The following is an 18,140-nucleotide window of genomic DNA, read 5'->3' on the forward strand; positions in this document are numbered from 1 at the left end:
TGTGAAAAAGATCATAATTTTTAGTAAACAATTTGGATCAAATTTGATCCCCTGTATCAAATGATGTGTTAGCTTAAAAATTGTACAGTATTAAGTATACAGTTCAGAAAAAAAATCAAAATTTTTAATAAATAAATTTGGGTTACATTTGACCTCCTTGCTTGACAGCTACCTTGTATAAAATTTAAAATAACATCAATACTTTGGAAAACATAAAGTAACAGAAATTATTAAAAATTCAAAAACTTTTTTAATTCTTAAGTTGGATTTCAAGATACCCCTTTTTAAAAACATTCTTACGTTGTTTACATTAATACTAATTATAAATGAAATTAATTTTCAATCTTGAAAATTTAAGGTTAAAAAAAATTTGATATTTTAAATATGAGTCCCGATCAGCCCCCTTTTTGTTGGAGCTTAAAAGTTTATTTATTGGAGTATTTATTTATTTCAATAGTCAGTCTAATTTGGTGCTATGTTAATCAATAAGGTTAAAAAATCTACAGTTTACTAAAAAAATATGGAATATACAATAATGGTTCCTCAGTCTGTGTATTTTGTGAACATGGCCCCCTGTGACTTCTTCATATTCCCCAAGCTTATAAGAATCATGAAAGATGTTTTGCCAACATTGAAGAGATAAAGACAGAATCGCTGAAGGAGCTAAATGCTAAACCAGAAATTACATTCCAGAAAATTGCATTCCACATCTATAAATATTGTGAATTTACCATACTGGATATCCAACTCTGGTTTGGCTCCTAAGTAATCATTTAGTGAGAACAATGGAAAGTATCCTAAATTATATGTAACCAATGTAAAAGTTATGCAGAAAATTTCCTACTGAAGCCAATAGATTTCATGTTCTGATGTAATGTTCAACCATGTTCTGATAAAATGTTTTAATTTTTATCCATGATATTATTACATGGCTCCACAACCAACCAAACTAGTTTTAATTACTCGAGTAAAACTAAGAAACTATTTCTTCAAAGATCAAAAACAAAATATTATTTTATGAAAAAAAGGAGAAACTTATAACAGAAAAATTGTTAGTGATTTGTGCAAATTCCAATTCTGCACATACAAAGTGCAATTTGAATTCTGTGCGTTGTTAAAAGGGTGAAACAACTTTAAATTGAACTCATTGATACTGATGTTAAAACTAAAGACAATGCATGAAAACCATTTTTTTCAACATATCCTCCTCCAATATTGTTTCATTACGACATTGCTTCATCAGTATTTCAGAATCTGTTGTATGAAATTCTATGTGCTGCTGTCTTGGTCACATTTACACTTTATCATCATCTTAATGAAACTTTGACCACCCAGGTAAGGTTGTTTTAGCAGCCAAACAGGAGAAAATAAATGAGATTAAGCCAAGGCTTAAGATATTGGAGAAATGCCATCCTAATTCATTTATTTACTACTAAATTTATCAAGTTGTGTGAGAGCTGGCATTATCATGGAGCAGTAGTTAGTTTCCTTTAAATTGTAACCCAAAACATCAACTGAACTTTATTGAGTTATTCACATTATCATTGCTTATCTTGAGAATCCCATAATACTGGAAGCATAAACTTACCAATCAAAGGGATTGCCTTGAATTTCTTGCACAAAGGTAAAGAAGGAAGTTTCCTTCACATTTAGTCATGCTTGAATGTTTATCGTAATTACCCATGATTCAACTTAAGTAACAGTCCAGAAAAGGAATTTCTTCTTTGTGTAATGTAATATTACCTGTTTAATTTATTATTATGTTCTGTAACCAAAATATCATTTGGTAACTCAAAACATAACAGAATGGATTGCATTTTTTTAAGGCAAACAACCAGATAGGTTTTTATTCCTCTTCTAAAATAAGATTGCAGCTGTGTATTCCAAGGACACAAATATAGATTAGAAAAAACTCGATCATAAATGTACACAAAACAAAAAAACCTTTTCAAAGTAGCATTTAAGAAAACAACTCATAATGTAAAAGGAACCCATCAAAACAAATTAAGAAGATTATAAACAGTTCTGCACTCATACCATCCAAATAAGAAAAAAGCTTTTAAAGTTTTTTTTTTTAACTGAATTGTCTGAGTAAAAAAACAGTATTAAAACTGATAAAATTATTCTTTGTAATAGACTGAAATAAATCACTATGGAGTTGAAAAGCTCCCTCTTTATGAAAAAAAGAACTAAATTAACAGAATGAATTTCAGCAAACTGAAATTTGTAGATATTTATTATTTTTACAAATTTTTCTTTTATGAGTTTTGTTTTTTCTGTTTTATATTACCTTCACTAATTTTCCTGTATCTATCAATAATTTTTTATTAATCAAAATATGCATCTAGTTTTAGATTTTTACTGTTATTTTCTCAGTGCTTTTGGAACACTTTCCAATTACTAATTACTAAAATATTTACTCATGTATTTTTCAATTAATGCTTCAAAATTGTTACGTTCTTCTGTACCTGTTTTATTTATTTACTACCATATGTGTTTTCATTACTGTTATTCTGTGTAATTATTAGTTTTGTATGTTAATATGTACTATAACTATTTCTCTTTTTAATTAATGCTGCTTTGATCAAGCCTTTCCTTAGTTTTAAATATTCTGGTCAGTTCCTTTTGTTTCTTATGGAGAATATGCCAGGATCACATCAGGTGGGGAGCATACTTACCTGTCCTGATGTGATTAATATAAGATAGTCATACAAATTAAACATCGACCTGAACAAGATATTTATTTATTAAAATAATATATATTCCAAATTTGGAAAAAAAACAGTAAAGATAACATTACTTGGAATCACACTTTTAAAACACCAACAATATAATCACTGATGAATATTGTATCTGAAAATTCTCTGACATAAATGAAACACCTTTATTATATTTAAATGTGTCATAAAAGTAGTAATTTTTGTGTAAAGACATTATAAATGAAAAGTAAATCATTCATTAAAAAACAAATAACTGAAGTAAAATATGATTAAACGATTTAATATCCTAAGATTGAAACTTAGAGAAACAGACCTTTGATCTCAAATCAATTTTTTTTTAACTAAAAGTGCAAAATTTTCGATATATTTCAATCCACTAATTTTATTATGCTTAATTTCCACCAGTACTATTATTAATAGTGTTCAACCCCCCCCACCCCCTCACCACCAGCGCATGACGGCATCAAATGTGAAGAGGTTGAGGTGTAATCTTGTACAGATTCAGATGGACCACTCCTGAGACATGTAGTTAATTGAACCCCCAACCATAAAAGTACACCATTATCACCATTATTTAGTAGCTAAAAGTAAAAGCTAGCTTTTATTAGGATTTGAAACTCAGAACCTTCAACTTCAAAAATAAGCTGTTAAATGACTAATCCATAATGCCAATTTAACTGCTAGATCAGCTCAGTGGGCTATTATTTTAATAAAATTAATTACATTTCAAAGCAGTTCTTTTAAAAGATACTTAATTTGAAAAACTGAAATTTTGCTATAAAAATTTATAATTTATAGAATGCCTAATGGTTGTGGATTCAAATTAAAAATTAAAGATCTTATTTCTCATACAAGTATTTATAAAATCTTATATCTTACCACCACAATTTTCTTTTTTTTAAATAAAGTAAAACTTTGAAATTGTATAAAATTCAGTTTACTAAAATCTTTAACGAACAGCTCAATGTACTGTAAGATCACAAGTAGTTTGACTGAACTTTGTCAGAATACTGAGCTAATAAGCTTTGAAATTTAGTTATATCTAAACATATTTAACCAATTTAATAAATTAACACTAACATAGTATTATGTATCTTTTAATTTTACTTTCTGGATGATTTGATATTTGCTGTGAAAGGAAATTTAACTTAGTTATTATTAAAGTCCAGATAGCAGCATTACATATATGTCTATAATATTCAGCAGCATTATATTTTTTTCAGGAAGAAGGAATGTTGTAAGTTTATACAACAGTAAAAGTTAATCTGCTGTTTTTTACGTGCAGTGTGTTGTTACTATTTCTAGAAATATTATTATCTTTACTATTTATATAGAATATATATTATAATTCATCTTTGAAATATGATTAAAAGTAAAACCTCGATCCTACTATTCAAAAACTATAGCCAGTTACACTTTCGAGGTTCAAATATATTATGCCAACTTACGAGTACGTATTTACCTTTACGTGTACTACTTGTATATCTACGAGTGTGTAATGTCTTTATGAGTATATATTATTTTAAAATAATTTAAATATATTTCTCTAGAAAAAACTAATAATTCTAATAACTCCTATGTAGGTAAAAAATTATTTTTAAAAAGCTGCTTACTTAAGTGGCATACTAAATATATACTACATTTATAGTTCTCTTAAATGCAAAAAAGTGAGTGATTAATTTGTGTTTTTAATCTTTTTTTACACTTATGTGGCAATGATTTGTATTTAATATTTTCATAATAATCTGTTATTGAAAGGCTTGTGTCAATGGAGCCTTAATATCTAGCGGTCTTTAAACGATTATCTCTAGACTGTTTTCTTGAACGAAGCATGATCTTCAGCTTGGTTAGTTTGAGGTTTGAGGTTATGAAGAACATTGAGTTATTTTATAAATGATAATGTGAATTAAAATAATTAAAATGAAAGACTGATGTGGTAAATTAAAATATGATGCAACGTAACTGTTTGTTTATTTTCATTTGTAATTTTTAGTGTGTGTCTGGGCTATTCATCTGTAGAATTACAAAATGATTTTGAGAATTTACCTGTGTAATCAGACTTTAGGCGTTTACAGATATATTATCAAAAGAACTAGTATGAATAATGTAAATAGTATATTTAAAAAAACTAGTGATGGATGCTATGCATTTGTTAGATTATTTCATTCGGAAAATTATAACCATCCATCTTCTGTTCAAACTGAATTTCAAGATAGGTAAGTTATTTTTCAGTTCTTTGAAGTATTTCCTTAATGTACATAATTTATTTCGTGTATTTGATATAAGAACGAACTTCAGATATGTTCGTATATCGACATTTATTTTTTTTGTATTATTTTTTTTATCTGAAATAAGTGAACATCTTATTCTTTATCCGCAAAAATGTTATAAATTATTCCAACGCCCCAGAAAGCTTAAAACTAGTTGAAGACAGAATAAATGCCAAATTACCTGAATAAAGCCAAATGAAAATGCCACTACTTTTGGATGACAATCACAAATATTTTGCAAAATTTTCTTGCTTTGTATTTTCATAATATGTATATTGCAGTCTGTTCAACTAGTGAACAAAAAGCAAACCCCCCCTGACCTATTGAGATGAGGATGTTATGTATGACATAAATGAGATGTAGTCTTGAACAGTCCTGAAATATGTGGTTAGTTGAAGTCCAACCACCAAAGTACCTTGGTATCCACTGTCTTGTATTCAAATGATGTGTAAAAGCAACTATTTTTTAGTAGGATTTGAACCTCAAAACCTTCACTTTGAAAATCAGCTGTTAAACAACTGATTTGCATCGATGAATTCACCACTAGACCAGCCTAGTGGGCTACTGCAAAATTTTGAAGCTGTGTTTCTCAAGAGTTAAAAGAACTTGGTAAATACCATAATTTAATAATTTTTAAAAATTATTAGTTGCTATTTAAAGAAAAAAATTATAGAGGGACTAGAAAAATCTGCTGTTAACACTAAATATAACCGACGCTCGCTTCGCTCACTAACCTCTTCATTAAACATGCATAATATAACCTTAATGTTATAGCACTGAAATCCAATTAATGTTAATCCACCGAAATCCGATTGACTACTTTGTTTTTAAATAAAGCTGTAGCTGCGGTGGTGTTAATACGTAAGAGGTTAGCGAGCGAAGTGAGTGTAGGTTATATTTAGTTAGGTTATTTTGATGTACGTTCAATTTGTTGGTTCACGAAGTCAACATAAGCTAAACAGCAGCGGTGACATTAATACGTAAGTACCACAATTAGTATTCAATTAGGCTGGAAGGATATCAGGATTGTTTTAAATCAAGGACTGACCCAGTAGAAATGGCCTCTTTCCTTCACTTTTGAAGGAAAGTATACTATACTAAGTTCAGTGTTTTAGTATACTAACTAAAACACTGAACAAATTTGTCTTATATTTTTGTAGTTTTCATTTTCATTTATATACTCGTGCATCTAAACACTGGCAACAAGTCTTACTTTAATTGAATACACAATTTAAGAATTACCATTTTAACATTGAAGAATTGCCTTAACCCTGTAATAATCAAAATTCTCAGTGAACATGTGAAAATAACATCATCTTCTGGAACTTGACAAAATGAAAGCAACTAATTAACCTTTACAGACAGTTGTTGGAATATAGTGTTATCAGCCTATATGTGTTATCATTTAAAGGGACTCTGTGGCCATGCTGTAGTTTGTGTAAAATTGGTAACTTTAAAATAAAATTGTAGGCATCTGAAATTATGATGTAAAGAGTTGTAAAATGGTGATTGTTGAAAATTTTAAATTTTAGTTGTTTTAGAAAAAAATGTAATAATGCAGAAAAAATATTTCTTAGAATATAAAATTATTTTATCAGATACTTATTTTCTTCCTTTGGAGAAGAATATTTTGGGAATATGTTGTAAAACAAACAGTCATGTAAGGTACAAATAAATTGTTTAATAAATGTTAGAAGTTAAATAAATTTGAATTCCATCTGAATATTGTCGGAAAATAATAACGTGGGAAAATGTTGACTGATTATTATGCGGTGATTTGTCCCCATTTCATCTGTAGAATTGGCCATTGCAGAAATTCTGCCCATACTAGTGCTGTGTTCAGAATGTAAGAGAAAATTTTTAAAAGAATTATTGGTCAAATTGGATTTGAGACCAGTATTTAAAACACTTTTACAATTTTAAATTCTTACACTTCATATTTTACACTTTTCCAATGATGAGAATTTAATTCCTGGAATAACTGCATTAGTCAAACATGTTGGTTAGATTCAGATGAGTAATTATGTTTCTATGTGTTTTAATTTTGCATGCAAAACAAAAATGTACTCACATGCTAATAGAGCATTTGTCAATATAGAGTATGTGTTAATAATAAAGTGGCGCGTATGTAAATTTTCTGAAAATGCCTAGTGGCTTTGAGCGGTATAATAGATTTACAGTTAGGCAAAATGTAAATGATGATCCCTAGAAGTTGGCAGCAAAAAACAAGCAAATGTATATAGGGGCAAAATTTGGTTCAGTGTAACACAGATTAAATGTGTGATTAGCGGTTCAAAATTGAGAAAGAAACAGTTAGGCTCTTTTAACTGAAGATTTGGCATGTGACAGATTTCTGTAGTTTGTGCCTTGGATTTGGATACATGACAAAGACAAAGCAATGCCAGCTTCAAATTGCAACTGATATTTCTGTAAATAAGGATATGTTACTAATAATAATTGTAATTAATTATAAACTGTGGTATCTATTAATGTGTTAAAATATTATAAAATGTGTATCTAATATTAGTGAATTTAAAAATAAACTTCAATAATTTTGTGTTATCTAATCAGTATTTCCATTGTCTTGAAAATGTTCTGAACACCTCTTCCTTCTGTTATTAATTATAAAATATGGAACAGAAATTTTAATAGGGTCTTAATAATTATTAAAAATATAAGGTTAATTCATATTTCATGTAATTTTAAGGTTTGGTACAGTATGTCATCTTAATTTATTTCAACAGCAAAAAAATGAGGAGGTTTATAATTTGATCCATTTGTAATTTATTTTTACTTTACTGCTTACTCTTCATTAAATGGACTGAATTTGGTAATTCTTTTTTTTATTTTGTAGATCTACTTCAGTTGGTTCTGCTGTAGATTGTTATCCCAGATTACTGATTACTAGATTGGTAGGGGATATTTTTTTTAAACAATACTTTCCTAACAAAGTTATTTAAAAAAAAATCACATTATTGTTACCATCTTTTAACCAATGTATGTATTTTAAGTGCTATAATTCAAAAGGTTGCAGATGTCAAAGGTTGAGTCTAGTCAGAGGTAGCGAGCAGTCTTATGTTCTCTTATTTACTAACAATCATTTTTACTTCATAAGCAACGTGAGTATTAAATATTTAAAAATGTTTAATTGCTTTACTTGCAATAAGCCATCCTGTTATAATGAAATAAAAATTTCCTGCTCTGAATGCTGCAGTTTATTTCACGGCACCAACGCCAATATTAATAAAGATGTTGATTTCTTGCTTAAAGAAAACAATTCATGGTTTGTATTATTTGTCATGATTTGTAAGTGTGAAATTTGAATCAATTTTGAAAAGCAGTAACATAACTAACATTGAACTGGTGGATTTAATAAAATCACAGAGATGAACTTAAAAGAGACATTAAGGTTAGTGAAAAAAAGCTCAATAATTGAAATTTGTCTTGAAAAAAAATGCTGATATTAATTCTGTAATTAAAGATAATAATTATAAACCTGACTCTAGTTTGGCAAAAATCAAGTCTCTAACAGCAGAAAACATTAGTTTGAGGCAGAAAGTTGATCAGTTGGAAAAAAGGGTTACAGATATGAAGCAATTCTCAAGATCTAATAGTGTTGAAATTTTCAGACTACCAGAAAAACCAAATGAGAATGTGTGTAGCATAGTTAAACAGATCATAGTGGGTTTAGCTTGTTATAGACTGCAAAAATGTAATAAAGACTCTACTGCACCGGCAAGAATAATTGCTAGCTTTGTAAGGAGAAGTGTGAAAGATGAAATCAAGGAGAGTTTCCAACTAGATACATCGACATGACATCAGATAAACCAATATACATTAATGAAAGTCTTTGTCAATCACGGCGTAAGATTTTTGATGCGGCAAGAGAAGCTAAAAATTCAAAAGGCTACAATACTTATAGTTGAGAGGTGGAAAAATTCTTCTGTGAAAAACTGATAATTCTAGAGTGATAGAACTGAATTACATGGGAGATCTGCAGCATCTGTGAGCTAAATGTTTTCCTTTTTTGTGTTAAATGAAATATCGCTATGGTAAATAACTTTACTTCATTAAATGACTTCATTAATTTTAACTTTTATAAATGTAATACTCTTTTATTATGTAATACTCTTAGTTTTGTTCTACAAAATATTTGTAGTGTGAGGAAAAATTTTATTGTTTTTCTAGCCGAATTAAAATGTTGTAACGTATTACCTGATGTTATCTTAACTGAAATTTGGTTGTTTGATTTTGAGGCACATTTATTTAATATTGATAGTTTTTATTCATTTTTTAATTGTAATAATGATTAAGTGTAATGAAGGTTTTTATAAAAAAAAAACCTTAACGTCACAAGCACTGCACATTGATTTCACTACGGTGAACTGTATACTAATTAAAATTGCTTTGATAAAATGAATTGATTATTGTTAGCAATTTATAAACTGCAGAAGTATATGATGGAATCCTTCTTATCAGAACTGCAGAAATATTTATTTAACAACTGATACCGCAAAATACATTTTTTAGGTCAAACTTACAATAACTTTGTTAAACTGTCGGTAAATAAATACAGTTTTGTAATACCATTTGTACAGAATTTAATTCTGATAAAATACATTGGGTGATCATTTGAAAAGTTACCATATATTTATTATTCAACAGCTATCAATCCAATCGTATATCTGTTTGTTGGCATGTATACCATTACCAGGGAAAACCTTTCCAAGATTATTTTCAAAGGGGTGGAACCCACCTTCTGCTGCACCTACCCCAGCTCAAAGATCTTAAATGGCAATGGTAACATTTAATTATGTTAATTGACAACCAGAAAAAAATAATGAATTTTGGTGAAAATAAAATAAAAATCAACTCACCCCTTCATTCGGTAAGTGTGAAAACTATTTGGGGTAATACTTTCTTTAAATTTCAGTCCAACAAAAATAATTATAAAATTACGTGATATTACTTTTTAAACCATTTGAAATAATCATAATATGTGGATTAAATCTGTGTAAATTATTTTTTAAATTACAAACACAAAATTTTGCCCTTACGTTTTCTAAATTTTTAGGGGTTGAAAACTTATTTTTTTAAATGAGACGATGTAGCTTGTGATAGGTCATTGGAATGTCCTTTGAATGACAAGTAATTTGGTACAAATAAAATAAAATGTAGTCCCCTGGTATTGAAGTTATGATCAAAAATGTGTTTTTTTAGGTTATGTTGTGATACAGTGTTACTGTGTTGTGTTACAGTGTTATCAAAAATTTGGTCTGAAATCATCCGTTCTTGTTAAAAATATGTGTTTTAGGTTTTTCCAGCATTGAAAAAACGTGCCTGCAAACACAACATTTTATAATGTTCATCAGTTAAAGATATGAAAAATCAGTAATAAGGTTACACCTACTTTTTTTGCTGGCAACATGTTGAAAAATTGATTACCTTGTTATAACAGGTTATAAATTGTGTGCCATTTATTAAGATCTTAGTTTGTATGGTAGAATTTTGCAAATTGTTATCTTTCATACAGTATATAATTAGTCTCAAAAAGTATTTATTGCATTTATTTCATCATCATGTTTTATTCAAATTATTGTTATTTAGTTAAAACTGGCATTTGGTTGGTGTTATTGTTCTGCCATTTGGCTTTTCAGTTTTTGTCTTGCTAAAATGACCTACAATCTTGAAGAAAGAGCTGAACTAATTTTTACATACGGAGAACAAAATAAATGTGCTAGAAGAACTGCACAAGCGTTTAATAAACGGCATCCAAATAAAAATATTTCACACTCTTACATTGTAAAACTTGTACAAATTCCAAGAAACGGGATCTGTTATGAATAAAAACCATTCAGGACAAAAGGTTTTAGGCAAATTAACTTTGATTGAAATCTTGGGAAATGCATAGCAAATCCTCAGAGCTCAATTCGTAAAATATCCCATGAAACTGGGGGTTTCTTATGGTTCTGTTTTCACTTCATTAAAATTAAATATATTTTTTCCATATAAAATTCAACTGCATAAGATCTGAATGAGGATGATGCTGAGAGAAGGATTGAATTCTCTGAAGAAATTATTCAGTTAATGGATGCTAGTCCAATGTTTATGAAAAATATTTGTTTTTCTGACGAATTCAACTTCTTTCTAAATGGTTTGTTAATAAGCATAACTGTCGATACTGGAGTGATATAAATTGTCATGTTTTCAATATTGGAAACACACAGCATCTTGAAACAATAAATGTGTAGGCCGGGATTTGCATTGATAACGTAATCTACCCAGTATTTATCAATGGCAATTGGACAGGTGATAGGTATTTGCAGTTGCTGGATGAAGTTATTCACCCGCTCATCTGAAAATCAGTTAGATGACAATGGAAACATGTTACTTAACAAAGACATGCTTCACTTTCAGCAAGATGGAGCACCTGCTCACTGTTCACTTCCAGTTCGACAATGGTTGGACCAAATGTTTCCTGGGAATTGGACAGGTAGATGAGGAACAGTTGAGTGGCCGGCAAGATCTGTTGATCTTAAACCATTGGATCTTTTTTGTGGGGTCATTTAAAATCAATAATTTATAAGTAAATTCATACTAACATGGAAGAGTTGAAACATAAAATTGTAAGAACATTTTTTTTTTTTTTTTTTGTCTTCAGTCATTTGACTGGTTTGATGCAGCTCTCCAAGATTCCCTATCTAGTGCTAGTCGTTTCATTTCAGTATACCCTCTACACCCTACATCCCTAACAATTTGTTTTACATACTCCAAAAGTGGCCTGCCTACACAATTTTTCCCTTCTACCTGTCCTTCCAAAATTAAAGCGACTATTCCAGGATGCCTTAGTATGTGGCCTATAAGTCTGTCTCTTCTTTTAACTATATTTTTCCAAATGCTTCTTTCTTCATCTATTTGCCGCAATACCTCCTCATTTGTCACTTTATCCACCCATCTGATTTTTAACATTCTCCTATAGCACCACATTTCAAAAGCTTCTAACCTTTTCTTCTCAGATACTCCGATTGTCCAAGTTTCACTTCCATATAAAGCGACACTCCAAACATACACTTTCAAAAATCTTTTCCTGACATTTAAATTAATTTTTGATGTAAACAACTTATATTTCTTACTGAAGGCTCGTTTAGCTTGTGCTATTCGGCATTTTATGTCGCTCCTGCTTCGTCCATCTTTAGTAATTCTACTAGAACATTTAGGGGGATGTAATTAAAGAAACTTTAATAAAATTAAGATGTGAATTTCAAGAAAGACTTTATTATTGTTTACAGGAAAATTGGAATCATTTTGAATAATTAGTTTAAAAATTGATACTTTTATTTTATTTTTGTAAAAAAAATGTGTTTAATTTATTATTTCGTAAGGACTGCTACTGTTAAAAACCATAACAAAATTAACTACTGAATGATTTAAGCTTTATTAAATTCATTATTTTTTTCGGGTTGTCAATTAATGTAATTAAATGTTAGCATTGCCATTTAAGATTTTTGAGTTGGGATAGGTGTAGCAAAGAGGATGGGTACACCCCTTTGAAAATAATTTTAAAAAGGTTCCCCCCGGAAAAGGTATACAGCTTGCAAACAGAAATATGATAGGACTGATAGATTTGAATAATAAATGTGGTAACTTTTCAAATGATCACTTGGTGTATTTATGAAGATATAATGATATAACAAAGGAAAAAATTGCCATTTTTACTAAGGATATGTTTTGTTTAGTTTTACAAGTAGAATCTGAAAAAGAATAGCCAGTTCACCATTTTAGAAACACTCATTCCTGCATTCCTGAGAGCATTGCTTTTGCTCAGAGCAGCCTCTATTTACATTTTTCATATTCCTTTTTGTATTTTTATCAAGGTTCAAGTTTTTTTGCTTTAGTATTTCTTGCAAATTTTTTTTTATTTGTGCAACAGCATTTTTGTAGACTACCCATATTTTTAATAAAATAAAATGCTTATATTTAAAAAATTAAAAATACGTTTTATGAATGGAAGAATTAAAAAAGTGTTTTGGTATAATTTTATTTTCGTGTAATTTTAATTTTTTTTAATTGTAATTTTTTCAAGTATTTGCATTAAGAAAAAAATTATACAAAAAAAAAAATGTTGAGGTTTTTAATAGGTCCCTTGATATTTATTATGTAATTATTGAAATAAGGGTGATGTTTTTGATGATATTAAAGCATTTAGCATCATGTCAGACTTACTTTTGGTGTTGAATTCTTATGGAGAGATTTTTTTGAAAAACTTTTTTAACATTTGCATTGTTTGTATGTACTACATTTTATTATTAAATCTGAACTCTTAAACTCTGAAATTTATTCACACCAAAATATTTTTGAATTTTGAAGGATTTAAAATGTAATCCTATTTGTCTAAAATTTATTGTTATTTTTTTTTTCAGGGCAAAGTTGAAAATCTCTTCAGGAAGATACGCACGATTTACAGATGGATGTGCTGTAGCAGAGCTAGGGGATACAGCAGTTATGGTTACTGCTGTCAGTAAACCCAGATTGAATGTTACCTCTTTCTTGCCATTAGTTGTAGATTATCGTCAAAAAGCTGCTGCTGCTGGTCGTATTCCTACCAATTTTTTAAGAAGAGAATTAGGACCTACAGAATATGAAATTCTAGTTGGTAGAATGATCGATCGATCATTACGACCGTTATTTCCTGTTGGATTTAGTAATGATACACAAATTATGGTTAATTTGCTTTCGGTCGATGGTGTTCATGATCCTGATGTTTTAAGTATTAATGCAGCATCAGCGGCATTAGCCATATCTGACATTCCTTGGAATGGGCCAATCGGTGCGGTACGTGTTGGACTTCACAATAATGAAGTGATTATTAATCCCACACGTAAAGAATTAAGTGTTAGTGATTTAAATTTAATAGTTACAGCTGCATCACAGAATTTGGTAGTTATGTTAGAAGGTTCTGCAAATAATGTTTTACAGCAAGATTTTTTGAAAGCCATTAAAGCTGGTGTTAAGGAATGCCAAAAAATATGTCAGTCTATTTTCCAGTTACAGAAATTGTGTGGTAAAATAAAAAGAACTTTTGAAATTAAATCTTTGCCAAATGAAGAAATTATAGAAAGTGTTAGAACATTATCGATGATGAGATTAAAAGAAGTTTTTACTGATTATAATCATGACAAAATATCTAGGGATGAAAAAATTAAAGAAATTAGACTGGATATTATAAATAAAGTGAAAGAAAGTATGGAGCTTATGCCGGACACTGAATCAGTTAATGAAGCATTTAATATTGTTAGTAAGAATATTTTCAGAGAACTTGTGTTTGATTTAAAAACAAGGTAAATTATTTTTAATGTTCTTGCATAATTATTTACCTTTATTACTTTGTTACAGTCTAATGTTTCATTTTAAGTTAAATCCATTCTATACTGATCCGAAAAGTATCAATCGACTTCACTGAATTTTTAGTTGTTTTATTGACATATATATACTGGTCTGAAGCTGTGAACTATTTGAATCAGAGACAGTCTACGTTCAATTAGTTTCTTTCCCCTCTGTCTCTATGTTCTTACTTTATTTTTCTTCCCATTCTCCTCGAACAGGTACCATGGGAGTTACTATAGTTGCTAATCTAGCAGTTTCCGATAGCTAATCATGGAGCTACTTCTTTGTTGAGGATTAGTGAGGCTTTCTTTTCCCCCAAGATTATGTGGGAATTTTGTTCTCAACAGTCCTGGTCAGGTTAATTAATACAGTAGATCTCCTTATAATGAGTAATTGGTTATTAGCCCACCGGGTTGGTCTAGTGGTGAACACATCTTCCCAAATCAGCTGATTTGAAATTCAAGAGTTCCAGTGTTCAGGTCCTAGTAAAGTCAGTTATTTTTAAACAGATGTGAATACTAGATAGTGGATACTGATGTTATTTGGTGGTTGGGTTTCAATTAACCACACATCTCAGGAATGGTCAAACTGAGGCTGTACAAGACTACACTCATACATATCATCCTAATTCATCCTCTGAAGTATTATCTGAAAGGTAATTTCCGGAGGCTAAACAGGAAAAAGAAAGAAAGTAATTGGTTATTGGAGAATGGTTATAAATTGAGTCCTTTGCATCGCACAGTTATATTTTTGGATCATTAACTGTAGAAAATCATCCTGAATTTTTTTAATAAAATTAAAAAATATTCTAATTGAAGAATCTTTCATGTTATTCAAACCAGGCATACATTTTTCTTCTTTAGCTATTTAAGTTGACAATGGCATACATTCAAGCAGGGACTTGAAATGATAGTCAATATCAAGCAACCTGAGTATTTGCTTTCATCTATGATTTTAAATAACATCCATGGCCAAAATATCCTTACTTGCAACTCCAACTACTATTTTAATTTATGTAATTCATCTCATACCCTGAATCGATCAAACCACCCTTTTTTGATATATGCCTTCTATGTCAGCAAAGGGCCTCTTCAGTTTTACCTCGGTCCAAGTTTAATACCTTAAATATTTACAGTGCATTTGGTGGTATAGTTATTTACCTAAGAGACATATAAGCTTCATTGCACATGGTGGTCGATTCAATCTGTTATAATTTATTTTTGGTATGAGACTTCTATAAATTCTTATTTTATTTGAAAGCATTAGTAAATAATACTTTACACTATAGGAGGATAATTTTTAATTAATTTTTTTTCCATGTAGGGTTTGCTTACTCTTTCAAATAAAGCTAAAGGACTCACCTAATTTCCACAATGAAAATAAATAATAATTTGTTGCCCAGTAATTAGTTGATATGATACTCTGGAAGTATACAGATGATTTGCCCAGTTCTTTTAAATTAGACCCCATTTGATATATCCATTGATGAAAAGTTTATATCTAAATTATTTATATAATAGTTTCCACATACCAACAATCTTTAATAGTAATGTTCGAGTGCTTTCGGATTATTGATCCATCGTCAGGAACAATGATGTGTTATACATTATAATTATTTACTTCACATAACTTATTTACTTCAATTATTTACTTCAATTTTTACTAAATTGAATTTTATAAGAATATAAATATAACAATTGATTGTTAAAAGATAAAATAAGTTAACGTTATCCATCATATCAGTATGAAGGTCTCAATTGTTATGTTTATTAGTATGAAGCAGAATTACCAACCAAAGAATCAAAATTATTGTTTAATATTTGTTTGAATAATACATCATTTTCAAATTTTGTTTGTTAATTTTTCAAACTTTTATTATTTAAGTATACATAATACTAGCATCCCCGTCGCGGCTTCACTCGCTAAATATGTTTGTTTGCCTTTAAATACCATCACAGTCAATTGTTTTTTTATTTTATGTTTTTTAATTAAGTAACCCAGAGGTTGGTGCAGCTAGTCGTATCACATATACAGTAATAATGGCAGGGGCTGTGTTGGTAGAGTCATTGTTGCACTTCTTAAAAAATTAAAACCCAGTAAAACCCGAACACTGTTTTTAGATATTTTGTCACAGACGTTCATCACGCTGTTCTCGAGATTCTTGTCTATGAATTTCTGCTGTTCTGATTCGTTGAGCTGCATTTCTTGCTTCAATTTGTTCTTCCAATTCATGAGCTCTCTTAACACGCATGTATCGTTCATCTTAGCTACACGCATTGTTAAGGTTAGATTTTTTCCACAGCATTATACTGAAATTGAAAAAAAATTGATAATATTTATTATTTAAATAAATAAATTAGATCGAAATTAATGAATGAATTAATTAACAATTAACAGATTAAAAAATCAAAATAAAATAAAAAGCAAGCAAGACAGACATACTTACTTGTTTTTGAGGTGGTATGAAGATTAATAGACAAAGAAAGTTATCTATAAAGTTTTATGTTATTATTTCTGTTAAAAATTATAATAATATCCAAACGATACACTGCACAGTTATAACACAATACACAGTATAATTATAAAAATCATTCACAAAAAATTAAAATAGTACGGTTATGTCGTGAACATAAACAAATATGATTGTAATAGAGTGTATTATCTAGAAATCAAAACAACGCCATCTACTGGATGTCTACGCAACCTAGATGTCAAACAATGTTATAGAGTTGTATCGACGAATTAACTTACACCGCCATCTATTAGGAATTCATAGAACTAACCAATAAATACACACTATTGTGGTATAATAAACATTTAATTTGCAATAACAAATATTGAGGTCAGTAATTGAGATAAAAACTATCCTATATTTTAAGTTTGACCAAATTACCAATAGTTACGAAATTTGATAAAAATCGGTTCAATAGTTAGAGTTTGTGATAAAAACACACTATCTTTTAAGTTGGACCAAATTACAGATAGTTATGAAATTTGATCAAAATCAATTCAGTAGTTTCGGGGTTTATCCTGAACATACATCGCGACACGAGATTTTTATATATATAAGATTTTACTATTATATTAGTTTTATGAAGGTTATTGGAATATTCAAGAATATTAATAAATATCTAGGTTGTAATTATGATTATTTCCTAAGATATGTCTAGCAGAATTGAATTGTTCTTTATTTCCTTTATTTATACAACTGTGTTCATTAATTCTAATTAAAAAAGATCTATTAGTCATCGCAATTTGCGCATTTTAAACTGTATACTCCCTATTTATCTAAATTAAATTTATTGTTATGTTTTATTATTCTAGTAGGATCTGTTATTTATATAGTTAATTTATTTTGTTATTCATTATGTATGCAGATTTTAATTCAAAAGATTTAAATATTTTATTGAATTTTTTTGTAATTTATATTGTATTCAGTTTTAGCATATTTGTATCCGTTATTATTATTTGTTAGTTTTATATAAATTTTATTTTTTATTTTAGTATACAATTTATTTTCATTGCATCTATTAGTAAATTTGATATTATTTAATTCAATGTTTAATTTTATATTGTTTTAAATATTTTATAGCCTGTATATTAATGAATTAAACGTAAACATTTTCTGATCCCAAGGATGAGACGAATTAAAATGAATTATGGTGTCCTGTTTAGTGGGTTTCCTATATATCAAGTTTATTATTATAATTTTTATATCCAAAAAATTTATGCCATTATTGTTTTCTCGACCTAAGGTGAATTTAAT

The 18,140-nt window shown here is 28.9% G+C and overlaps 1 protein-coding gene across 1 annotated transcript in view; it reads left to right on the forward strand.

The window, feature by feature from the left end:
- Window positions 1-4,380: 4,380 nt before the first annotated feature.
- Window positions 4,381-18,140, forward strand: part of PNPase (polyribonucleotide nucleotidyltransferase 1) — a 45,246-nt gene continuing 31,486 nt past the window's right edge. The window contains exons 1-2 of the mRNA XM_075367165.1: window positions 4,381-4,936; window positions 13,411-14,328. Coding sequence (XP_075223280.1) covers window positions 4,749-4,936; window positions 13,411-14,328 — 1,106 coding nt within the window. The 5' untranslated portion in view covers window positions 4,381-4,748. The remainder of the gene's footprint in view (window positions 4,937-13,410; window positions 14,329-18,140) is intronic.

Source organism: Lycorma delicatula, chromosome 5 (genome assembly GCF_047948215.1).
Source record: "Lycorma delicatula isolate Av1 chromosome 5, ASM4794821v1, whole genome shotgun sequence".
Taxonomy (NCBI): Eukaryota; Metazoa; Arthropoda; class Insecta; order Hemiptera; family Fulgoridae; genus Lycorma; species Lycorma delicatula.